This window comes from Schistocerca cancellata, chromosome 2, assembly GCF_023864275.1.
Source record: "Schistocerca cancellata isolate TAMUIC-IGC-003103 chromosome 2, iqSchCanc2.1, whole genome shotgun sequence".
Taxonomy (NCBI): Eukaryota; Metazoa; Arthropoda; class Insecta; order Orthoptera; family Acrididae; genus Schistocerca; species Schistocerca cancellata.
This window is the reverse complement of record NC_064627.1, coordinates 688891728-688919123: the sequence shown is the minus strand read 5'-3', so window position 1 is coordinate 688919123 and position 27396 is coordinate 688891728. Positions and strand designations below refer to the sequence as shown.

The 27396-nt window shown below is 45.4% G+C and overlaps 1 protein-coding gene across 1 annotated transcript in view; it reads left to right on the top strand.

The window, feature by feature from the left end:
- Positions 1–27396, top strand: part of LOC126162436 (uncharacterized transporter slc-17.2-like) — a 320908-nt gene that overhangs the window by 245910 nt on the left and 47602 nt on the right. The window contains exons 5-6 of the mRNA XM_049918945.1: positions 4487–4707; positions 10089–10235. Of these exons, the coding sequence (XP_049774902.1) occupies positions 4487–4707; positions 10089–10235 (368 nt within the window). The remainder of the gene's footprint in view (positions 1–4486; positions 4708–10088; positions 10236–27396) is intronic.

The following is a 27396-nucleotide window of genomic DNA, read 5'->3' as shown; positions in this document are numbered from 1 at the left end:
GCATCCCTTCATGTTCGCCCGACGGCGATGTCATCTTTCAGCAGTAAAACTGTCCGTGTGTCGGAGCCCGAACCGTGCTACAGTGATTTGAGTAGAATTATAGTGAAATCACATTGATGTCCCTGAGACAAAATTCGCCTGATGTAAATCCTATGGAACCCATATGGGTCGCTATCGGAAGCCGTCACAGCGTACGCAAATCAACAGCCCGTTATTTACGCGAATTACGAGTACATGACCTGTGCATAGACATCTAATGCCACATACCTCTACCAGCCTACCAACAATCTGTGGGATCCCTGATACGCAGAATAAATTATGTATTTCGTTCAAAAGACGGATAAACAAGCTATTAAGCAGATGGTTATAATGTTTTGACTCATCAGTGTAAGCGAGGTGCGTTTTTGTTACGCAGATCTGATTCGACAGGTACACCGTATATAATGGCGGAAAGCGATTTCTGTTTACAATATACTCCCTACCCAAACAGTCTCTAAAGGCGAAGAATGTGACTAATTGGGCAGATTTAGAAAAGCTATGTGAAGCAATAATAGATTGTTTCAAGTTACGATTCGTTTCTATGCTGGAGTTAATATAAGAGGATCCGAAATGAAGAGCGCTCATGGTTGTATTAAGTACGAATATGTGTTTACATCCGTTCTCTACAAATCACTGAGAAATATATGACAGTTGATATTTAATGTTGCACTAGATATTACGGTTTGTTCCCGTTCAACTCGCTTATGGAGCGTGAGAAGAATGACTGCTTAAATTCCTCTAAGCGTACTGCAATTAGTCTAATATTGGCTTCTCGATTCCTATAGGATCAATGAGTAGCTGACAGAAGGTCTCACACTTAATACTGGCTCTTGAAACTTCGTAAGTAGTCTTACCGGGAAGGCGGGTTAGCGTCTTATCTTCAAGCGTCTGCTATTTCAGGCTTTTTAGCTTTCCCCTCATGTCGAACAAACCTGTGACCATTCATATCGTGCTCTACTCTGTACAAGTTCAATATCTCCTGTGAGCCCCGTTTGGCACAAACTTGAGCAGTATTGTAGAAGATGTCGCACGAGAGTTTTGTAAGCAGTTTCCTTTGTAAATTAACCACTTTTTTTCAATATCCGAACAGTGAACCGAAGTCTGCCACATGTTTTAGCTATGGCTGAATCTCTGTGAATCAACTGACTTCATATTCAGAAAATAATCTGAACGACTGTCATAGAGATCTCCTAGTCTCTAAGTTAAAGAACACGATAATGGAACTGAACACGAGGCCGAGTAAACCCCAAATATTATTGTCCAGTATAAAAACGTATTGCAATTGAATTCTTGCTTGAGGAAAAAGAAACTGTAGTGAACATCCATAAATTTTTGTCTGCAGAGTATGGTAATGACGAAGTTGACAAGTGTACTTTATGAGCGACGAGCAAAGAGAGATAAACTGCGGGAAGTGTAGAAACTAAACTCCATGATCGGCAACTTTTAAGAGTAAAGAAAACGAACGGATCAGAGACATGTGAACTCCAAGGCGAGTGTTGGTGAAGTCAGTGTGAAGTGGAAACACCAAGAAACAACCACAGCTAAACCAAGACCATGCGAACATCGTGTACTGATGGACGGGGACCACCGAGTAGTGAGGACCGTGGTTGTAAAAAATTGCAGGAGTCAGTGGAAGGAATCACTTTTAAGCTCCAAAATGCTACCTGTAGTCCAGCGGACGTAATGATAATGTGGAACACTAGAAGCAGCTCCTCATAAGCCAAACATTTCTGAAGCCATTGCTCAGCGACGCTTGGGGTGGTGCATAGATCGACGCAACCGGACAGTGGATCACTGAACACGAGTGATTTGCAGTGATAGATCCCGCTCTACCCCGAAGCAATCTGATGTAATGGTTTGGAGAATGTCTCTGAAATGTACTGGTCTGCCCAGAGTCCCGACCTGAACCGAATGAAAAGCGTTTGGAATTAACTAGAATTTCGACTTCGCTCCAGATTTCGTCATTACCTTATGTAGTTTCGGCTCTTGAGCTGTTGTCCCCTGACAGACGTTCTCTCATTTCATGGCATGTGTCCACAGTGGTCAAACCGTCGTAAAGGCGAATGGTGGACATACATTACGTTATCGTCGATTAATAGGTATTCGTGTTTTTTTATCAGATAGTGTAGTAGCAAGACGTATCTCCTTCTTACACGAGTCATACACTACTGGCCATTAAAATTGCTACACCAAGAAGAAATGCAGATGACAAACGGGTATTCATTGGACAAATATATTATACTAGAACTGACATGTGATTACATTTTCACGCAATTTGGGTGCATAGATGCTGAGAAAACAGTACCCAGAACAATCAACTCTGGCCGTAATAACGGCCTTGATACGCCTGGCCATAGAGTCAAATAGAGCTTGGATGACGTGTACAGGTAAAGCTGCCCATGCAGCTTCAACGCGACACCACAGTTCATCAAGAGTAGTGACTGGCGTATTGTGACAAGCCAGTTGCTCGGCCACCATTAATCAGACGTTTTCAATTGGTGAGAGATGTGGAGAATGTGCTTGGCAGGGCAGCTGTCGAACATTTTCTGTATCTAGAAAGGCCCGTACAGGACCTGCAACATGTGGTCGTGCATTATCCTGCTGAAATGTAGTGTTTCGCAGGGATCGAATGAAGGGTAGAGCAACGGGTCGTAACAAATCTGAAATGTAACGTCCACTGTTCAAAGTGCCATCAATGCGAACAAGACGTGACCGAGACGTATAACCAATGGTACCCCAAACCATCACGCCGGGTGATACGCCAGTATGGCGATGACGAATACACGCTTCCAATATGCGTTCACCGCGATGTCGCCAAACAGGGATGCGACCATCATGATGCTGTAAACAGAAGCCGGATTCATCCGAAAAAATGACATTTTGCCATTCGTGCACCCAGGTTCGTCGTTGAGTACAGCATCGCAGGTGCTCCAGTCTGGGATGCAGCGTCAAGGGTAACGGCAGCCATGGTCTCCGAGCTGATAGTCCAGGCTGCAGCAAACGTCGTCGAATTGTTCGTGCAGATGGTTGTTGTCTTGCAAACATCCCCATCTGTTGACTCAGGGATCGAGACGTGGCTGCACTATCCATTACAATCGTGCGGATAAGATGCCTGTCATCTTGACTGCTAGTGATACGAGGCCGTTGGGATCCAGCACGACGTTCCGTATTACCCTCCTGAACCCACCGATTCCATATTCTGCTAACAGTCATTGGATCTCGACCAACGCGAGCAGCAATGTCGCGATACGATAAACCGCAATCGCGATAGGCTACAATCCGATCTTTATCAAAGTCGGAAACGTGATGGTACGCATTTCTCCTCTTTACAAGAGGCATGACAACAACGTTTTACCAGGCAACGCCGGTCAGCTGCTGCTTATGTATGAGAAATCGGTTGGAAACTTTCCTCATGTCAGCACGTTGGCCGGCCGGAGTGGCCGAGCGGTCCTAGGCGCTACAGTCTTGAACTGCGCGACCGCTACGGTCGCAGGTTTGAATCCTGCCTCAGGCATGGATGTGTGTGATGTCCTTAGGTTAGTTAGGTTTAAGTAGTTCCAAGTTCTAGGGGACTGTTGACCTCAGAAGTTAAGTTTCATAGTGCTCAGAGCCATTTGAACCATTTTCAACACGTTGTAGGTGTCGTCACCGGCGCCAACCTTGTGTGAATGCTCTGAAAAGCTAATCATTTGCATGTCACGGCATCTTCTTCCTGTCGGTCAAATTTCGCGTCTGTAGCACGTCATCTTCGTGGGGTAGCAATTTTAATGGCCAGTAGTGTAAAATCCTTGCGAACAAACAACATTCAAATTCGAAGCGGGCAAGTGCTCTACCACTGAGCTACCCGAGCACAACTCAAGCCCTCTCCTGATAGATATACTTCCGGCAGTACCTCATCTCGTAGGTTCTCGACTTCACAGCAATTCTCCTGCGAAACTTGCAAGGCTAGCACTCCTGGGTGGAAGGAACCATAGCTTAGCCACAGCCTGGGGATGTTCTAAAGACACTTGCCCGCGAGAGGCAAACGTCCCAAGTTCTTGTCTCGGTCCGGCAAACATTTTTAATATGGCAGGAAGTTTCATATTAGTTTCACTCCACAGTGAAAGTTTCGTTTTGGAAATACTCAATAGCGGAATCTTTCCTTGTATACAGACTGTAGGTGGCATTGCTCCCATCTGCTTTGTACCGTTTTGTTGGAACCCTGATTTTTTTCTTATCGAAGCATATAGTAAAGTTCATACCATGTTGTCGTTTGTTGTGCGCCGCCTCCGTGGTGTTGCAATGTTAGTGGGCAGCAACGTATTTACAATTTCATGCTTCAAAGGCCTGAAAATTAGAGCCTAACGTATGGAGCAAAATTATGGTCCTTGGAGCAGTGGAATATTTAAACAATTTGACATTTCCGCGCAAATCTGAGACTGGTGCAAGCGAGGTGTGATTGTTGCAGGGGGCAGCATGGGCGTGGCGCTGACGTTCTGCCTGGGCGGCGTGCTGGTGTCGGCGTGGGGCTGGCCGTCGCTGTTCCACGTGACGGGCGCGCTCGGCGTGCTGTGGTTCGCCGCCTGGTGGCTGCTCGTCTACGACACGCCCGCCAAGCACCCCCGCATCTCGGACCGCGAGCGCCGCCTCATCGCCGACGCGCTGGGCGCCGCCGTCTCCACCAAGAGGGTCAGCGGCTTCTGCTAGCGTGCTTCTGCCACTCCTCACCTAAACTGTATTCACTTAATTGTCTCACATCTCCTTGCACCTGTTGTTGTTCTGGTTTTAAGTCCACACCAGTCTCTCCTATGCTACTGTCTGCATTCCTGCAACCTACATGCGTTGGATGGAAAGTAATAGCAACACGGTTATAATTCATAGCACACGTCATTGACATATATTCACCATATTACGTGTCCACAATAGCCACCTACCTCGATCATCTTCTCCCATAGACATGAAGGACGTCGTACACTCTGTCGATGTATCGCAAGGACCGCCCCATGGCACGTACGGTGTCTTCTCTTGCGTGGTAGCGTTTGCAAAGCAAAGAAGTCGCAATCGCACTGACTCATACCGGATGAATACGGCGTATGTTCCAGTATCTCCCAGCCCCACCTATACGGAAGCTCCTGCACAGGATTCGCCGTTTTGCATTGTGCATCCTCATGACGGATGACGAGATGCGGTGCCAGAAGGAAACATTATTGTATCCTCTGAGCATGTGCCACTTCACACACGTTGTTCGTGTTTCCCAGCCATACTGTTAGGGTGCTTTAACTGGCCTCCCGCACTTTCAGAAAGTACACACAGCAACTGGCTCAAACACAGCCGTCGCCGCTCACTGGACTACTTCAACTGACCTTCTGCTATCAGCTGCAGACAGTGGGCATGCCATATGACGTACATACTTCATGTTATGGCAGTACTCCCATATGAACTACTGTAGCCAAGTCCTGATCCCCCTCCACAATTTTTATTCCCCACCCTTCCCTCCGTGACCAAATTGACGATTCTTTGCTGCGCCAGGATTATTCCTACCAATCGAGCCCTTCTTTTACCCAAATTGTGCCATAATTTCTTTTCTCCCTTCGACTCAGTATATCTTTATTGTTTGTTTGATTTACCCATCTAATCTTAAGCGTTGTTCTGTCGCACCACATTTCAAGACCTTCTAGTCTGAACTGTTTACCGTCCACAAATTTGGAAATTTGTGGTACGCTCCTGTGGGACCAAACTGCTCAGGCCATCGGTCCCTGGGCTTACACACTACTTAATCTAACTTAAACTAAATTACCCTAAGGACAACTCACAAATCCATACCCGAGGGAGGACTCGGGGAGGGGGAGAGCCGCGTGAACCGTGGCAGGGCGCCTGAGACCGTGCGGCTACCCCGCGCGGCTTTATCGTCCACATTTCACTTCTGTACGCGGCTACATTCTATAAAAATACCTTCAGAAAATACATGCTAACACTTAAATTTATATTCCATGTTTCATATTTACAAATTTCTATTTTACAGAAACGGTTTCTTTGTTATTGGCAGTCAGCGTATGATTTCCTAATCACTTCAGTCGTCGTCAGTTATATGGCTGTTCAAATAACAAAACTCATCTACTGACTCTCATCTTTCATTTCCATATCTTATTCTCTCAGAATGGCCTCTTTTTAATTCCACGGCATTTCATTAGGTTTCTTGTGTTCCGTTGATATTGAGCCTCCTTTCAAGACGTTACCGATTCCATTTGACTGACCTTCCATGTCCTCTGCCGTCTCTGTTAGAACTACAATGTCATCGACAAACTTCGAAGTTTTTGTCTCCTACGATAGCGCACACTGAGGCCATAAGAATGTTGTATGAAGACGGTGTTTTCCCACGTAGGTTGTATTTATTTAGACCACTTCTTAGTTCTAAGTTTCGGCTTCTTAAGCCATTATTGCATGTTTAGCTAGAACAAGGTATCATATACAGGGTGTTACAAAAAGGTACGGCTAAACTTTCAGGAAACGTTCCTCACACACAAAGAAAGAAAATACGAGGGTCAGTCAAAAAGTAATGCCTCCTATTTTTTTTTCTACGTTTAATTGTCAGGAAATTTAAATGCAATTACATAGGTTGAAAACCACAACATTGAGGATCATTTTGTCATTTTTCAATGTAATCTCCGCCCATCTCTACAGTTTTGGTCCATCTTTGAACAAGGGCATGTATCCCAGCACGGTAAAAATCACAGCTCTGCTTCCTAAGCCATTGACGCACGGATGTTTTGACGGCCTCCTCATCTTCAAAATGAATCCCACGATTAGCTTCTTTTAGTGGCCCGAACAGATGGAAGTCTGATGGTGGCAGGTCAGGGCTGTATGGGGGATGAGGCAAAACTTCCCATCCAATTTTGACAATCTCGTCAGAGGTGTGACGACTGGTGTGTGGTCTTGCATTGTCATGCAAAAGAAGAACATCTGCCATTGATTTTGTTGGGCGAACTCGCTGAAGACGTGCTTTAAGTTTGTTGAGGGTTGTGACGTATTGAACAGAATTTATTGTGCATCCCTGCTCCAAAAAATCAACCAGAATCACACCCTCTGTATCCCAGAAAACTGTTGCCATAACTTTCCCTGCCGATCGCACAGTTTTGAATTTTTTCTTCCTCGGCGAGCTTGTGTGACGCCACTCCATTGACTGCCTCTTTGATTCGGGTTCAAAAAAATGCACCCATGTTTCGTCCCCGGTCACAATTTTTTTCAGAAACTCATCTCCCTCCAAACGGAAGCGCTGCAAGTGTTGGGAGGCTATTGTTTTCCTTGCCTCTTTATTCTGATCGGTTAACATTCTTGGAACCCACCGTGCACAAACTTTTGAGTACCCCAATTGTTTAATAATCGTGATCACACTGCCTTTACTAAGATAAATAATGCGACACACTTCATCTGCAGTCACCCGACGGTCACCACGAATGATGTCATCAACTTGCTGAATGTTGTGTGGAGTCACTGCACTCACCGGCCTGCCGCTCCGCTTTTCGTCAGTCAACGGTGTTTGCCCTTCAGCTTCCTTACAACGACGAACCCATCGTCTAACAGTGCTGACATCCACTGTCACAACACCATACACCTTCTTCAGTCTTTCATGAATGCGTATGGGCGTTTCACCTTCTGCATTCAAGAATTCAATCACACAACACTGTCTCAAACGAACATCGATGTCGGCCATCTTACAAACTTCTGCTGTGCTGCCACCTGTTGACACAGAAAGTTACTACTGCAGTGGATTGCAGAAGAAGGTTTGAGGAATGGCGCCAAATTCAAATTTTTCACTTAACTTAATTTCTTTAAGTAGAAAAAAAATGGGAGGCATTACTTTTTGACCGACCCTCGTATGTTATGTGGACATGTGTCCGGAAACGCTTACTTTCCATGTTAGAGCTCATTTTATTACTTCTCTTCAAATCACATTAATCACGGAATGGAAACACACAGCAACAGAACGTACCAGAGTGACTTCAAACACTTTGTTACAGGAAATGTTCAAAATGTCCTCCGTTAGCGAGGATACATGCATCCACCCTCCGTCCCATGGAATCCCTTATGCGCTGATGCAGCCCTGGAGAATGGCGTATTGTATCACAGCCGTCCACAATACGAACACGAAGAGTCTCTACATTTGGTACTGGGGTTTCGTAGACAAGAGCTTTCAAACGCCCCCATAAATGAAACTCAAGAGGGTTGAGGTCAGGAGAGCGTGGAGGCCATGGAATTGGTCCGCCTCTACCAATCCATCGGTCACCGAATCTGTTGTTGAGAAGCGTACGAACACTTCGACTGAAATGTGCAGGAGCTCCATCGTGCATGAACCACATGTTGTGTCGTACTTGTAAAGGCACATGTTCTAGAAGCACAGGTAGAGTATCCCGTATGAAATCATGATAACATCCTCCATTGAGCGAAGGTGGAAGAACATGGGGCCTAATCAAGACATCACCAACAATGCCTGCCAAAACGTTCACAGAAAATCTGTGTTGATGACGTGATTGCACAATTGCGTGCGGATTCTCGTCAGCCCACACATGTTGATTGTGAATCGAGGAAGTACAGTACATACTGACGAAACTAAAATGAGCTATAACATGGAAATTAAGCGTTTCCGGACACATGTGCACATAACATCTTTTCTTTTTTTGTGTGTGAGGAATGTTTCCTGAAAGTTTGGCCGTACCTTTTTGTAACACCCTGTATAAGTAAATGGCAGCATATTTGCAAGATGTGCTACAGTTCGTTTTGATTTACAAATTTTAGTATTCTTTATGGTTTGACAATAGTCGGCGCACCTAAGGCAGTAAAATGTGCAAAAATATAAAGGTTGAATATAGAAGAGAAAGACTACCTACTTCACTTATACCCTTTTGAAGGCAAGCATTTCTCCGTTGAACCTTCCATTCTTGCTTTCCCTTCTGCTGCCCCTGCTGCTGCTGGTTATGGGTTTAAGGAGACTGAACATCTACGGTCATCAGTCTCCTATCCATCGCCCAAGACATAATTAGTGTACCCACATGTCTGCGTCTAGAATCAGTTCTATCCGAAAGTGTGAGAAAGTGTTATGAAAATTTAAATAGCGTGTATTTGAGGCGGGACTTGGGTACTGGCCGGTATTGAGCTAGTGTGGTGTGGAAAACCGCCTAAAAACCACATACAAGCTGACCGGCACACCTGCCCTCGTCGTTAATCAGCCGGGTGAATACGAACTGGGGCCGGCGCACCTCCCCCTCTCAGAAGCAGGCACTTTAATGATCACGAATATCCTAAAGGCTGCCATTTTCCCCTCTTCGTTCTCGCACATCTTGGATATTATTCTTTTTGACTTGATTACATCTGATTTTTATCAGAATTTCAAATATGATTCTCCAGGTTAGGTTGTTGAAAGTTTGTGAAGATATAATGAATTTTCTTAAGTCTTGCTGCCATTAACTAGTGTAACTTCAACTCCGATATGAATACTATTAGATTTCCTAAAGTCAAACTGACCGTCATTTAACAGATCCTCAATTTCTTTTCATTCTGGTGTACATTACTCTGTTCAGTGTTTGAGATGTCAAACATTTATTCATCCATGCCATTTTGGAGATTTTCCGTTCGATATTTTTCCATAAGTCCGATGGCATGTCTCCTGCCTCATAAATTCTATACACAGACGTGCCACTCCCTCGAAAGATTTTAGAAGTTCCCGTTGGGTGCTAATCTATCCTCTAATTAGACCTGTTTGTTCGCAAGTCTTCCAAAGCTCTGCCGAACTGTGAGATACCGAGTTCCCTGTGTCTCTCGGATTGAAGCCCATTCCTTCTGCAATCACGTAAGCATACACGTCATCCTGCTCATACAGGCGATCAGAGTATTATTTCCATCTACTAGTTTCCCCTTCAGCGGTTAGCAGTGGGATTTTCACTCGACAAATGTGCAAGCAAACGCAGGCACCTTAGTAGTCGCTTTCTTCCGATATCATATCTTTCGCCGTATTCTTTAGACACAGCCTGCATAACGATAGCGGTCAGTCTACTGACGGGATGGGCGTGTTGCAGCCGCGGACGCCGTGGGCCAGCATCGCGACGTCGTGGCCGCTGTGGCTGACGGTGGTGGTCCACTGGGCCAGCAACATGGGCATCTTCACCCTCATGACGCAGGCGCCCACCTACTTCAAGTACATCCACGGCTGGGACATGGGCATGGTAAGGCGCTGCACCGCTCTCAACTAGCCTACTCTTTGTTCTCGCACATACTGTGGTTTGTCCCCATCCATTAACCGTTCCAGTGTGAGAATACGGCCGTTAACAATGATATTTCTTCCTAATTAAGTGCTGCATTACTAAAAGTGTGCCGACCGCGGTGGCCGTGCGGTTCTAGGGGCTGCTGTCCGGAACCGCGGGACTGCTACGGTCGCAGGTTCGAATCCTGCCTCGGGCATGGATGTGTGTGATGTCCTTAGGTTAGTTAGGTTTAAGTAGTTCTAAGTTCTAGGGGACTGAAGACCTAAGATGTTTAGTCCCATAGTGCTCAGAGCCATTTGAACCATTTTTTTTTTTTTGCACTAAAAGTGTTTTTTCCCACATAGTTTTTCATATACACTACTGGCCATTAATATTGCTACACCAAGAAGAAATGCAGATGATAAACGGGTATTCATTGTACAAATATATTATACTAGAACTGACATGTGATTATATTTTCACGCACTTTGGGTGCATAGATCCTGAGAATCTGTACCCAGAACAACCACCTCTGGACGTAATAACGGTCTTGATAAGCCTGGGCATTGAGTCAGAGCTTGGATGGCGTGTACAGGTACAGCTGCCCATGCAGATTCAACACGATACACAGTTCATCTAGAGTAGTGACTGGCGTATTGTGACGAGCCAGTTTTCAATTGGTGAGCGATCTGGAGAAAGTGCTGGCCAGGGCAGCAGTCGAGCATTTTTTGTATCCAGAAAGGCCCGTACAGGACCTGCAACATGCAGTCGTGCATTATCTTGCTGAAACGTAGGGTTTCGTAGGAATCGAATGAAGGGTAGAGCAACGGGTCGTAACACATCTGAAATGTAACGTCCACTGTTCAAAGTGCCATCAATGCGAACAAGACGTGACCGAGACGTGTAACCAATGGCACCCCATACCATCACGCCGGGTGATACGCCAGTATGGCGATGACGAATACAAGCTTTCAATGTGCGTTCACCACGATGTCGCCAAACAGGGATGCGACCATCATGATGCTGTAAACAAAACCTGGATTCATCCGAAAACATGACGTTTTGCCATTCGTGCACCCAGGTTCGTCGTTGAGTACAGCATCGCAGGCGCTCCTTTCTGTGATGCAGCGTCAAGGGTCACCGCAGCCGTGGTCTCCGAGCTGATAGTCGATGCTGCTGCAAACGTCGTCGAACTGTTCGTGCAGATGGTTGTTGTCTCGCAAACGTCCCCATCTGTTGACTCAGGGATCGAGACGTGGCTGCACGATCCGTTACAGCCATGTGGATAAGATGCATATCGTCTCGACTGCTAGTGATACGAGGCCGTTGGGATCCAGCACGGCGTACCGTATTACCCTCCTGAACCCACCGATTCCATATTCTGCTAACAGTCATTGGATCTCGACCAACGCGAGCAGCAAAGTCGCGATACGATAAACCGCAATCGCGATAGGCTACAATCCGACCTTTATCAAAGTCGGAAACGTGATGGTACGCATTTCTCCTCCTTACACGAGGCATGACAACAACGTTTTACCAGGCAACGCCGGTCAACTGCAGTTTGTGTATGAGAAATCGGTTGGAAACTTTCCTCATGTCAGCACGTTGTAGGTGTCGCCACCGGCGCCAACCTTGTGTGAATGCTCTGAAAAGCTAGTCATTTGCATATCACAGAATCTTCTTCCTGTCGGTTAAATTTCGCGTCTGTAGCACGTCATCTTCGTGGTGTAGCAATTTTAATGGCCAGTAGTGTATCACGCAGCATGCTATCAGCATTTCGAACCCTTATTGTAACCACAAAATTTATTAACCACTGTTAATTAGCTATATTATTAGTCTACGAATATATTGGCCTACTTTAAATGAATATAAACAAAAAAAATAATCCTCAAGTCTGCGGGACGTATACCAAATAGGATTAACAGGGCATATTGAGTACAAAGAAAGAAGGGCGCCATCGGTGCCCACAGGTTTGTTTAACTGACAGGAGAACGTCGCGGAAATGACGAAAAACCTGAACTGGCAGGCGCCTGAAGGGTGACGTCAACTAAAATGAGGTGATAAAAGTCATGGGAAACAACCTAATATTGCATCTGACCCGACGTAGTGTAGCAGCTCTTTGTGGTGTCGTTAGAAGTCCTCTGCAGAAATATTGAGCCATGCTGCCTCTATAGCCGCCCATAACTGCGAAAGTGTTGCCGGTGAAAGATGTAGTGCATGAGCTGAGCTGTCGATTATGTTCCATAAATGTTCGATGGGATCCATCTGGCTGTGCAGCTGGTCCCGGTGCAGGTTCGAGTCCTCCCTCGGGCATGGGTGTGTGTATTTGTCCTTAGGATAATTTAGGTTAAGTAGTGTGTGAGCTTAGGGACGGATGACCTTAACAGTTAAGTCCCGTAAGGTTTCACACACACTTGCATTTGGTATCCATATCGGGCGATCCGGGTGGCCAAATCTTTTCCTCGAATTGTTCAGAATGTTCTCCAAACCAATCGCGAACAGTTGTGACCCGGTGATATGGCGCATTGTAATCCAGAAAGATTCCGTCGTTGTTTGGGAAGATGAAGTCCATGTGTGGCTTCAAATAGTCTCCAAGTAGCCGTACGTTACCATTTCCAGTCAATGATTGGTTCATTTGGTCCAGAGGACCCAGTCCATTCCATGTAAACACAGCCAACGCCATTATGGAGCCACCATCAGCTTGCACAGTGCTTTGTTGACAACCTGGCCCATGGCTTCGTGGGGTCTGCCCCGCATTCGAACCCTACCATCAGCTCTTATCAACTGAAATCTGGACTCATATGACCAGGCCACAGTTTTCCATTAGCCTAGGGTCCAACCGATATGGTCACGAACCCAGGAGAGGCGCTGCAGTCCATGAGCTGTTAACAAAGCCTTTCGCGTCAGTTCTCTGCTGCTATAGCCACTTAATGCCGAATTTCGCCTCACTGTCCAAACGGATACGTTCGTGGTGCGTTCCACATATATTTCTAAGGTTATTTCACGGAGTGCTGCTTGTCTACTAGCACTGACAATTCTACGCAAATGCCATAGCTCTCGGCCGTTAAGCGAAGGCCGTCGCCCACTGTGTTGTCCGTGGTGCGAGGTAAAGCCTGAAGTTTGGTATTCTAGGCGTACTCATCACACCGTGGGCCTCGGAATACTGAATTCCTCAACGATTCCGGAAATGGAGTGTTACATGCGGCCAGCCGGTGTGGCCGCGCGGTTCTAGGCGCTTCAGTCTGGAACCACTTGACCGCTACGGTCGCAGGTTCGAATCCTGCCTCGGGCATGGATGTGTGTGATGTCCTTAGGTTAGTTAGGTTTAAGTAGCTCTAAGTTCTAGGGGACTGATGATCACAGATGTTAAGTCCCATAGTGCTCAGAGCCATTTGAACCATTTTTTTTTTTTGTTACATGCGTCTAGTGTCGGAAGTTCCATGCGGCTTTTCGCGGATGATGCTGTAGTATACAGAGAAGATGCAGCATTATAAAATTGCAGCGAAATGCACGAAGATCTGCAGCGGATAGGTACTTGGTGCAGGGAGTGGCAACTGACCCTTAACATAGACAAATGTAATGTATTGCGAATAAATAGAAAGAAGGAGCCATTATTGTATGATTATATGATAGCGGAACAAACACTGGTAGCAGTTACTTCTGTAAAATATCTGGGAGTATGCGTGCGGAACGATTTGATGTGGAATGATCACATAAAATTAACTGCTGGTAAGGCGGGTGCCAGGTTGGGATTCATTGGGAGAGTCCTTAAAAAATGTAGTCCATCAACAAAGGAGGTGGCTTACAAAACACTCGTTCGACCTAAACTTGAGTATTGCTCATCAGTGTGGGATCCGTACCAGGTCGGGTTGACGGAGGAGATAGAGAAGATCCAAAGATGAGCGGCGCGTTTTGTCACAGTGTTATGTGGTAAGCGTGATAGCGTTACAGAGATGTTTAGCAAACTCAAGTGGCAGACTCTGCCAGAGAGGCGCTCTGCATCGCGGTGTAGCTTGCTGTCCAGGTTTCGAGAGGGTGCATTTCTGGATGAGGTATCGAATATATTGCTTCCCCCTACTTATACCTCCCGAGGAGACCACGAATGTAAAATTAGAGAGATTCGAGCGTGCACGGGGGCTTTCCGGCAGTCTTTCTTCCCGCGAACCGTACGCGACTGGAACAGGAAAGGTAGGTAATGACAGTGGCACGTAAAGTGCCCACCGCCACACACCGTTGGGTGGCTTGCGGAGTTTAAATGTAGATGTAGATGTAACTGCAACTACCATTCTGCGTTCATAGTCTGTTAATTCCTGTCATGCGGCCATAATTACGTCGGGAATCTTTTCACATGAGCCACGTGAACAGAAATGACTGCTCCGTCAATACAGTGCCCTTTTACGCCTTGTGTACGCGATACTACCGCCACATATAAGCGTGCATATTGCTATACCATGACTTATTGTCACCTCAGAGTATTTCGCGAAAGCCTGCTTGCAAAGTTCCGAGAGCCTGGATTGAATGAGGAATCTGGAGGCGAACTTCAGTCCCTTACGTACCGGTCCCGTGGGGACGGGGAGGCAGTATCCGACTAATTACAGCACCGACAGAGGCATTCAAACGGTGTTTCCAGTGCTTAATACGCAACGTCTTACTGACTTGCTTAATTTGTGAACCTGTTTCTCTTGAATACAGCATCCAACTTTTCTGGAATTGTGATTATTTGTTTATTTGCACATGTACAGCCCATCTACCCCTTCGTAATGCGTCTTTTTTGTGTGTCTCAGAGCGTAAATTTGATAGTATCTTTACACCAGATGGAAAAGTGCCTTCTGAGACAGCGTTACAAATACACAGACTCACACACACACCAAAATTAATGTTGCTGCTATCCTCAATAGCTACGGTGGACTAAATCCGAATACAGCATAGGGCCCAGTCAGATGTGTTAATGGAACTACCGCAATGAGCACGATGTGGAAACAACGCCTTTATGGCCCGGAACTAAGGACCAGTGACGTCACAGCAGGTAGCGTGGGCTTGTAAGACGAACGCAGCCGTTAACCTCACGGCAGTCGTTAGTTACAACCTGACAGTAACCGGGATATACTTGAGCACGTGAAACCATTTAATGCTGCTGAAAGCCTCAGAACATTTGATTACAATACTTATGAGCTGGTAAAAGAACGGGAGCGATAATGTAATTCTCGAAGTTTTCGCAGTGTAATGAGTACTGTAGGAGGTTTCGGGACTGCATCCGGATGACATCGACATTCTGTCACGATATTTGTACTGTACACGAGTCAGCTATAGTCGGACGAGTTTCCTTAGTGCTCACCTATAGATACCTAACTCGTTGTCAGATAAATATGGTGGACAAATGACGAAAACATCCGACTGCGATCCCAAACCGTTGTGGAATAAGAGAGATAATGTTTAAATAACTTACGGGACTGCAACCGGAGACGTCTTCGACAACCGCCGATATTTCGACACAAACAGACCCTGCCATTTTCAAGGCATAACTGCAGCAAGTACGCATTGTGCAAGGGAATTTAAAACTTCGATTTTTACAGAAATTCCGGAAAGATAACATTCACACACACCGTAAAGACTAGCCAAACCAAAGGCGACCGATGTCAGAAGTTATCGAGAGCGAAATTAAGAATCAACGTGAGAGGTAGCATTATCAAATGGTTCAAATGGCTCTGAGCACTATGCGACTTAACATCTTACGTCATCAGTCCCCTAGAACTTAGAACTAATTAAACCTCACTAACCTAAGGACATCACACACATCCATGCCCGAGGCAGGATTCGAACCTGCGACCGTAGCGGTCGCGCGGTTCCAGACTGAAGCGCCTAGAACCGCTGGCCACCAGCGGCCGGCGGTAGCATTATCTCTGGCCGTCTGTTTTTTATTAAGGGAGAGAGCAGGATTCCATGCAGAATTTAAACGAAAACCACCGTCGCTCTTTATAAGGTTACTTTCTAATTTAATGTCAACAGTTTCCTTAACGGTATCCCAATAGGCGGAAGTGCATGTCAGAATCTCCGTGTTATAATTCATAGGATGACCGGTGCCAAGACAATTTTCTGCAGGGGCGGGTTTATTGACTGTTATACTCCACTTTGTATTTTCGACCAATCCAGATCGAAATGCTCTCTGCATAAGGCAAAAGGGCCGTCGACTTTGGTGCCACCTCGGTATTATCATCACTCACCCGGTGCATATTTGGTCGATAGCGCAACGCACATCTGCTCTATCTTTCACTATAACATCCCTGCCGAAAGGTGACTTCGAGGTGGGCTAATTCAGCTGACAAATTCTCAGGGTCCGAGATGATACGGCCCTGTGAACCAAGATACGAAGTATCCCTCCGGATGGTGACAACTATCAGCCTGCAGATACATGTCAGTGTGAGTAGACTTCCTATAATCAACATGTCCCAATGTACCATCAACCTAACTCCTGACCAATACATCAAGGAAGGAAAGACAGCCATCCTTTTCCACCTCCATCGCCAAACATACATTCGGGTGAACTGAATTCAGGTTTTAACAATAAAAGTATCGACGTCTAGGCAACTTTCAAAGCCACCGACTCCAAGGCACGCTCCTCGAAGCCTTCCGTAATCAAACAGGCTATAACAGGTGACAACGGGCTGCCTATCGCAATTGCATCTTCCTACTCGTTCTACTGCTCATTGAACAAAAAGTAAGTGGCAGTCAACACATGTCGAAGTAAGTTAGTTAATTCAGCACCAAATCAAACCTCAATCAACCATAGTGAATCAGAAAGAGAAACTCGAGTGAAGAGAGGGACTACATCAGAACTTACTAGAATATCTCAGTCATTCAAACGCATTCCCTATAATCAACGTTAGAAATCTGCCGGTGTGACCACCACCTACTACATGGCTCAACAGAGTTGCAGCATATTTTGCTGCTCGATATGTCGGAGCACCAATGTTACAATCTGACAGAGGACGTGGACCTCGTAAGGCCATACAATCTTGGGAGAAAAGCACAATAAGAATTGAGACTCTTGATAGTCTCCTCCGATAACGAACTTTCCTTCAGGAGCTTTTAGTTTTTCTCTCAACACTTTTTGTGGGGTCAGCATTGATGACGCAATACCCTGAATCAGACAGTAAACACTGCATCTTTTGAACATAATCTTGCTCGTCCAAAACACGGTAGCATTCCCCTTTCCCCGTGCCTCCGTCAACATATGATATGCCTGCCTTCTAGCGTCCTTTGCAGCATCAAGAGGTAGTTTAAAAACAACCTATTTAGCAGAACTAATAAAATCAACCACTGGCAAACATTTGGGAATCGGTGCAAAATTTAAACCTTTCCTTGGCACGTACAAAGCAGCGTCGTCAGAAGCTTTCCCCGCGAGATTTGTCACGGAACATTGAGATATAGCAGTAGACTGAGCCACAGAAACGTTCAGACTTCGCCAAATACCGAGAAGTTCATCCTTGGTTTGTGATGGCGTTAGTGTTTACAGTGAGTGAGAGTGTTATCTAGTTTCTCTGAAAACTGATGTTTTAAATACTCTTGCACAGCGGTTACTTGCTGCAGTTATGCTTTGAAAATGGCCAGGTGTGCGCCTGTCGAAGTTTCGGCGGTTATCGTCGACGTCACCCGGCTGCATTCCCCTAGGTATTTGGACATTCTATACCCTAGGAAAAATTGGGGTCTCAGGAAAGATAATGTTTGCCATAAGAAAAAGCATTAAATCTTCACTATTTGGTCAGTAATGAAAAATTTGGTAAATTATTGTATTATCAACGTAAACTTCCGCATTTTTCCATATTGTCACAACTATAAAATCCCACTGATGTTGCTGACGTTTGGTGAAACATGTCTAATTAACGTAAATAAATCGACTGCTCACGACAAACAGGAAATACCAATTCAGTACCCAGTGACACAAATTTTCGTTTTGGATGGGACATACAGGGCTATTACAAATGATTGAAGCGATTTCATAAATTCACTGTAGCTCCATTCATTGACATATGGTCAAGACACACTACAGATACGTAGAAAACCACTGGAGTTTTGTTCGGCTGAAGCCGCACTTCAGGTTTCTGCCGTCAGAGTGCTCGAGAGCGCAGTGAGACAAAATGGCGACAGGAGCCGAGAAAGCGTATGTCGTGCTTGAAATGCACTCACATCAGTCAGTCATAACAGTGCAACGACACTTCAGGACGAAGTTCAACAAAGATCCACCAACTGCTAACTCCATTCGGCGATGGTATGCGCAGTTTAAAGCTTCTGGATATCTCTGTAAGGGGAAATCAACGGGTCGGCCTGCAGTGAGCGAAGAAACGGTTGAACGCGTGCGGGCAAGTTTCACGCGTAGCGCGCGGAAAATTGGCTCATGCCAGAACTGGAGACCGACAGCGCCGACTTCATCTTTCAACAGGATGGTGCTCCACCGCACTTCCATCATGATGTTCGGCATTTCTTAAACAGGAGATTGGAAAACCGAACGATCGGTCGTGGTGGAGATCATGATCAGCAATTCATTTCATGGCCTCCACCCTCTCCCGACTTAACCCCATGCGATTTCTTTCTGTGGGGTTATGTGAAAGATTCAGTGTTTAAACCTCCTCTACCAAGAAACGTGCCAGAACTGCGAGCTTGCATCAACGATGCTTTCGAACTCATTGATGGGGACATGCTGCGCCGGGTGTGGGAGGAACTTGATTATCGGCTTGATGTCTGCCGAATCACTAAAGGGGCACATATCGAACATTTGTGAATGCCTAAAAAAACTTTTTGAGTTTTTGTATGTGTGTGCAAAGCGTTGTGAAAATATCCCAAATAATAAAGTTATTGTAGAGCTGTGAAATCGCTCCAATCATTTGTAATAACCCCCTACTTATTATATTGCAACTCCAGTGTTTCATCCCATTGTATCAATAGGTACTTCCACTTCTATTATGTCACTGTAGAAGACGGGCTATTGGCTAAGTATAAATCGGCGGAATATCCAACGTGGTGCAGTGTCATGTTGGTGGAAGTATATAGAATACAAGATGACCACTGGATTTTACCCTGATATCACTGTGGAAGTGGGGCTGCTTGCGACCATGATGTGTGGAACTCCGTACAAGAGAACTTTGCTAGGCCAATGTATGAGTATGTCAGACGCTGGAAATAGATTTCCTACATTTGAATGTTAATAGCGTCGCATTCCAGAGACTAAGATGCCAAAAACCATGCAGTTGTAAAATTAGAGTACATTTACATGTAAAGTCGTGTCGTCCGATTTCAGTATAAACGATTCCACTTTTTTCGCAATACTCTGACAACAATCTGACTAGCACTCCACTTCTCTTCGAGGTTGCCATCGACTCTACTGGCATACCGCTCTGCGCGTGCAATTTAAGTGAATTTCATGGCTTACGTCTTTGTAAACCTGCCAGTGGCTTACGTCGCTCAGAGTCATCGATGTAAAAGGTACACCAATACGTTATCAAACATATCTTCAACTGCGCTACCTATATTGTCCATATACAATAAAAAGGTGGTAGTGAGATAATAATACAGACACCTACCATGTGTGACGCATACTTTGATCTAATTGGAATAAAGATAAAAAGGAATTAAAGACATTAGCCGCCAGTGGGCATTGATTTATATCAATTGGACAAATGGAAAATTTGTGCCAGATCGGGATATGAACCCAGGTCTCCTGCTTACTGGGCATATGCACTGACCGCTATGCCATCCGGACACAGTGGTCACCACGACCACACAGGCTATCCTAGTACACCTCCCGTCATACCAAAATTCTCAAGTTATACCACGCACTACTGACATAGTGCCCCTGCTTATTAAGTTCATTACTCGCAACATCTCGCCGATTTTCATGAGTCCGAGGTTGTGTGTGATTATATATGTGTTGTCTGTTATTTCTGACATCTCCGAAAGAACCTTTTGATCCTGCAGCCACAATGAATGAAGACACAAAGTGCAGACGCACACCAAGCTTGAACCGTTACGGGAATCGGCGAGACGCCATTAGTAATAAGGCCACTGAGCAGGGGCACTACATCATTGTATGGTGTAAGTAGAGAATTTTGGTCTGGCGGAAGGTGCGCTGGGGTAGTCTGTGCAGTTGTGGTGGCCCTGTGTCTAGATGGCGCACTGGTCGGTACATGTGCCTACTAAACAGGAGATCGTGGTTCAAATTGAGGCGTAGCGCCGTATAACGATCCTGCCTTGGAGGCGGTTAAGTGGGAGATGTGTCTCAGAGCTGTATAGTGACAGATGGTGACGCGAGACTGGACGCGCACATAGCCGATAGAGGATGTATCAGCCGATAGAGGACAACATTGGATAGGGGGACTGTGATTTTAGTTTCGATTCTGCCCACAAGAGTGCACTAAAGTAATAGAATGTTTTTCATAAACTGTTCTAGTATTTTCATAAAGTGTTATTATGTCTTTTTGTGTATGTAAAATGTTGTAAATGTGTTTTAGCAGTATGAATGATGCGTGAATGTGGTTTAAGGTTAATATGAAGATAATAACGAGTTAAAGATTTAGTGTGGGAACATTTCGAAGAAGTATGGATATGGACAAAGGGGATTTTGGTAGAATATATTTGTAAAGTAAGTTTATGGTAAAGGGAAAGTTAATTCAGGTATAAATAACAATAGTAAATAACTTTAAGCATAAGCAAAACTTCAGCATATTAGATAATTACGTCGGTAAAAAGTGCAGTTTGCAATTGGTTATTGGTGAAAAGCGCGGACTGACGCGGGAGAATGTTGTTTTGCTATTGGCTGTTGAGTAAACCGACTAATGGCAAAGCAATATTCTTCGTGCGCCTTTTTGACAGAGTATTCTAGAGAAGAGTGGAAGCCTAGCCATGAAACAGATCGGACGTGTGTAGTAGTAGTTCCGATGGAAATGATAAGTTGCCGGATCTAGCAGTGTTTCATACATCAAAAGTGTTGGAAAGTGACGGCATAATTATTCCGATGTGTGTATAGAAATTTCGGAATTTTTAAGTGAATTTTGTGACGAGAAAAGACATATTTTCCTCGTGGCGTATTGAGCAGGTCGGTGGCTAAAAACTGTGACTGCATTTGGTACCGACAGACTTGATATTTGGCGAGAATTATCAATCAAAAACAATACGTATTTTTGTAGCTATTACGTTTTCGGGAAATGCAACACCATAAACTTGCTAACGTGAGTGAAAGGGATTATGAGTGACTGTGTTAAGACTAGCACGGGCTTGGCAGTGATACTTGTTCACCTAAGTTTCAGAATATATTAATTGAGGACAAAATTTCCAAACTTTCATTTGTGTGAAAACTTTCTCCCGAAACGTAGATTAGTGACTTAAATTGCGGCCTTGTTCGCGTCGAAGTACAGTAGGTTTCACTCGGATTTCCTACTGATGATCTGCTGAGACAATGTTCACAGGTAGGTGCAGGTCCGTCGTAAAAGGGACGGAAGGAAACGCGCCGCCGCAAAATCCCTGTCCAGCACAAATTTTCAGCTTGCTCCATTAATATAAATCAATGTTCACTGCCAGCTAATGTCTTTAATTCCGTTGGGTCTTGATTCATAGTCTCTGAAGGATGAAAATGGCGTCTGTTCTTTCGGACATATAGAGAATCACAGTCGGCCTTCATATGTAAAAAATTGTTAACCAGACTCCAACAAAGATCGCTAAATGCGCTGTAGTAAGTCATCATACAACCATGGAAACGCCGAAACCATCTAGTGATAATATTTAGCTCACACCAAACGCTTATCATCAGTTGAAAATTGAACAGCAGTCTGCAGAGAGACGTCCGTGTAGGCTGCTCCACCTACGGAATGTCAGGACTATTACATCGCCTTCCTCTAGCACAATGGTCCGCAGCTCGTGGTCTAGTGGCTAGCGGTGCTGCCTCTGGATCACGGGGTCCCGGGTTCGATTCCCGGCCGGGTTAGGGATTTTCTCCGGGTGGCGATTGGGTGTTTGTGTAGTCCTCAACATTTCATCATCTTTCGCGCAAGTGGCGAGATTGGACTGCGTAAAGATTGGGAATTTGTACGGGCGCCGATAACCGCGCAGTTGAGCGCCCCACAAACCAGACATGATCATCTAGCACTACGTTCTAAAATTGGAGTAAGTTCCAGTGTAAAACCGTGTAGTTTTAGGAATACATTTGAAAGCTGCGTCGTCTTAGCGGACAATAGGCGAGCATCTGCCTGCGTTCCTCACTGTATTACATGTCACGGACTGCTCTAGACTCTCTGCATTGGTGCATCGTGAGCTCCGTCAAGTTTGGGCTCTAGGGCAGTTTAACGACAGCCATAAAATGTGGTCTCTGGCGGCGGAGGTGGCGCCCAACGCTCCCTGGTACACGGGCCCCGGCCTCACAGCGATGGTTGCGGCCGACGCCGAGCTTCGCGATGCGCATGGAAGAGATCCTCCCCAGTGTTGTGTTTCTCTTAGTAAAGCCGCAATTGTTCCTATCCTGTTCCTACCAAACATAATGACAACGATGTAACGTGCATCAATGTGGTTTTCAGTTTTAAAGTTAGGCCAAGTGCTCTATTCTAACAGCCACCAGTCATTTTAAACTTGGGTTAAGTGGACTTTCTCACTATTTTAAACTTATCGTAATTGATGTGGGGAGGAAACAGTAACATTAGACTAGACTGTGTGTGTAAGGGGGGGGGGGGGCGGGGGTTGTTTAAGCATAGCATAAGTGACCTAAGAAAAAATTTGGGCTCCAAATTTTTGAGCTGAAATAACACAATCCTGTATCACATGTGTGTTGTTGTTGTTGTTGATGTTGTTGTGGTCTTCAATCCTGAGACTGGTTTGATGCAGCTCTCCATGTTACTCTATCCTGTGCAAGCTTCTTCATCTCCCAGTACCAACTGCAGCCTACGTCCTTCTGAATCTGCTTAGTGTATTCATCTCTTGGTCTCCCTCTGCGATTTTTACCCTCCACGCTGCCCACCAGTACTAAATTGGTGATCCCTCGATGTCTCAGAACATATCCTACCAACCGATCCCTTCTTCTAGTCAAGTTGTGCCACAAGCTCCTCTTCTCCCCAATTCTATTCAATACCTCCTCATTAGTTATGTGATCTACCCATCTAATCTTCAGCATTCTTCTGTAGCACCACATTTCGAAAACTTCTATTCTATTCTTGTCTAAACTATTTATCGTCCACGTTTCACTTCCATACATGGCTACACTCCAAACAAATACTTTCAGAAACAACTTCCTGACATTTAAATCTATACTCGATGTTAACAAATTTTTCTTCTTCAGAAACGCTTTCCTTGCCATTGCTAGTCTACATTTTATATCCTCTCTACTTCGACCATCATCATTTATTTTGCTACCCAAATAGCAAAACTCTTTTACTACTTTAAGTGTCTCATTTCCTAATCTAATTACCTCAGCATCACCCGACTTAATTCGACTACATTCCATTATCCTCGTTTTGCTTTTGTTGATGTTCATCTTATACCCTCCTTTCAAGACACTGTCCATTCCGTTCAACTGCTCTTCCAAGTCCTTTGCTGTCTCTGACAGAATTACAATGTCATCAGCGAACCTCAAAGCTTTTATTTCTTCTCCATGGATTTTAATAGCTATTCCGAACTTTTCTTTTCTTTCCTTTATTGTTAGCTCAATATACAGATTGAACAGCATCGGGGATAGGCTACAACCCTGTCTCACTCCCTTCCCAACCGCTGCTTCCCTTTCATACCCCTCGACTCTTATAACTGCCATCTGGTTTCTGTACAAATTGTAAATAGCCTTTCGCTCCCTGTATTTTACTCCTGCCACCTTGAGAATTTGAAAGAGAGTATTCCAATCAAAATTGTCAAAAGCTTTCTTTAAGTCTACAAATGCTAGAAATGTAGGTTTGCCTTTCCTTAATCTTTCTTCTAAGATAAGTCGTAGAGACAGTATTGCCTCACGTGTTCCAACATTTCTACGGAATCCAAACTTATCTTCCCCAAGGTCAGCTTCTACCAGTTTTTCCATTCGTCTGTAAAGAATTCGTGTGAGTATTTTGCAGCCGTGACTTATTAAACTAATAGTTCAGTAATTTTCACATCTGTCAACACCTGCTTTCTTTGGGATTGAAATTATTATATTCTTCTTGAAGTCTGTCTCATACATCTTGGTTACCAGATGGTAGAGTTTTGTCAGGACTGGCTCTCCCAAGGCTGTCAGTAGTTCTAATGGAATGTTGTCTACTCCGGGGGCCTTGTTCCGGCTTAGGTCTTTCAGTGCTCTGTCAAACTCTTCACGCAGTATCATATCTCCCATTTCATCTTCATCTACATCCTCTTCCATTTCCATAATATTGTCCTCAAGTACATCGCCCTTGTATAGACCTTCTATATACCCCTTCCACCTTTCTGCTTTCCATTCTTTGCTTAGAACTGGTTTTCCATCTGAGCTCTTGATATTCATGCAAGTGGTTCTGTTTTCTCCAAAGGTCTCTTTAATTTTCCTGTAGGCAGTATCTATCTTACCCATAGTGAGATAAGCCTCTACATCCTTACATTTGTCCTCTAGCCATCCCTGCTTAGCCATTTTGCACTTCCTGTCGATCTCATTTTTGAGACGTTTGTATTCCTTTTTGCCTGCTTCATTTACTGCATTTTTATATTTTCTCCTTTCATCAATTAAATTCAATATTTCTTCCGTTGCCCAAGGGTTTCTACTAGCCCTCGTCTTTTTACCTATTTGATCCTCTGTTGCCTTCACTATTTCATCCCTCAAAGCTACCTATTCTTCTTCTACTGTATTTCTTTCCTCCATTTCTGTCAATTCTTCCTTATGCTCTCCCTGAAACACTGTACAACCTCTGGTTCTTTCAGTTTATCCAGGTCCCATCTCCTTAAATTCCCACATGTGTGTTAGCCATTTTGAATTTCCCAGCAAACTTTAATTTATATTGACAAGTGCTTAAAGTGTGACGTTGGAGGTGGAAACCTGAGAATTCTGTAATTACACCAAATGTCTTGACTGCTATAAATAGTCATACATGTGAGAATGCAGCTTGGGGAAAACATGTTAGTAGATCGGCAAGGAGGTTCATACTAGTTTCTAGTCCTTTGTCCTATCATCTTGGATTCTGAGATCATAGAGCTGTTCCAGCATTCCAGGTCATCCATCTTTGATCGCCATTTTGGATTCTACACTTAGTGCAAGTGACCTACCTTCACCAGCATCACAATGTACCATTTTGAATTGTGAGTTTCTCGTCGATGTATACTTAGGACAATAGCCTTACTTCGACAGTGACATTAGGGGTAAAACCAGTGGCCAGTCTTGAATTCTGTATTTAGCACAATTGACCTATTTACACCAACATGACAATGCACCACTTTGGATTTCCTGCCAATTTATACACTCCTGGAAATTGAAATAAGAACACCGTGAATTCATTGTCCCAGGAAGGGGAAACTTTATTGACACATTCCTGGGGTCAGATACATCACATGATCACACTGACAGAACCACAGGCACATAGACACAGGCAACAAAGCATGCACAATGTCGGCACTAGTACAGTGTATATCCATCTTTCGCAGCAATGCAGGCTGCTATTCTCCCATGAAGACGATCGTAGAGATCCTGGATGTAGTCCTGTGGAACGGCTTGCCATGCCATTTCCACCTGGCGCCTCAGTTGGACCAGCGTTCGTGCTGGACGTGCAGACCGCGTGAGACGACGCTTCATCCAGTCCCAAACATGCTCAATGGGGGACAGATCCGGAGATCTTGCTGGCCAGGGTAGTTGACTTACACCTTCTAGAGCACGTTGGGTGGCACGGGATACATGTGGACGTGCATTGTCCTGTTGGAACAGCAAGTTCCCTTGCCGGTCTAGAAATGGTAGAACGATGGGTTCGATGACGGTTTGGATGTACCGTGCACTATTCAGTGTCCCCTCGACGATCACCAGTGGTGTACGGCCAGTGTAGGAGATCGCTCCCCACACCATGATGCCGGGTGTTGGCCCTGTGTGCCTCGGTCGTATGCAGTCCTGATTGTGGCGCTCACCTGCACGGCGCCAAACACGCATACGACCATCATTGGCACCAAGGCAGAAGCGACTCTCATCGCTGAAGACGACACGTCTCCATTCGTCCCTCCATTCACGCCTGTCGCGACACCACTGGAGGCGGGCTGCACGATGTTGGGGCGTGAGCGGAAGACGGCCTAACGGTGTGCGGGACCGTAGCCCAGCTTCATGGAGACGGTTGCGAATGGTCCTCGCCGATACCCCAGGAGCAACAGTGTCCCTAATTTGCTGGGAAGTGGCGGTGCGGTCCCCTACGGCACTGCGTAGGATCCTACGGTCTTGGCGTGCATCCGTGCGTCGCTGCGGTCCGGTCCCAGGTCGACGGGCACGTGCACCTTCCGCCGACCACTGGCGACAACATCGATGTACTGTGGAGACCTCACGCCCCACGTGTTGAGCAATTCGGCGGTACGTCCACCCGGCCTCCCGCATGCCCACAATACGCCCTCGCTCAAAGTCCGTCAACTGCACATACGGTTCACGTCCACGCTGTCGCGGCATGCTACCAGTGATAAAGACTGCGATGGAGCTCCGTATGCCACGGCAAACTGGCTGACACTGACGGCGGCGGTGCACAAATGCTGCGCAGCTAGCGCCATTCGACGGCCAACACCGCAGTTCCTGGTGTGTCCGCTGTGCCGTGCGTGTGATCATTGCTTGTACAGCCCTCTCGCAGTGTCCGGAGCAAGTATGGTGGGTCTGACACACCGGTGTCAATGTGTTCTTTTTTCCATTTCCAGGAGTGTATTTAGGACAACAGCATTCCTCTCAGAGTAACATCAGAAGAAAATCCAGTGTTCATCTTGAATTCTATATTCAGCATAAGTAACCTACTTCGACCAATATGGCAATGCGCTATCTTGAATTTCCCACAAAATTACGCTTACGCAACAGCCCTACTTTCACAGTAATGTCAAAGGAGTGGGGGGAAACCCCTGTAGCACAACTGGGTTCTTTAGAATTTCCCACTGAGTTCCTAATTTACCACCATTTTTTAAAATTCCTGCTAATTTTATAGACTCGGAAATTGGCTTATGTCAGAGGGGGTGG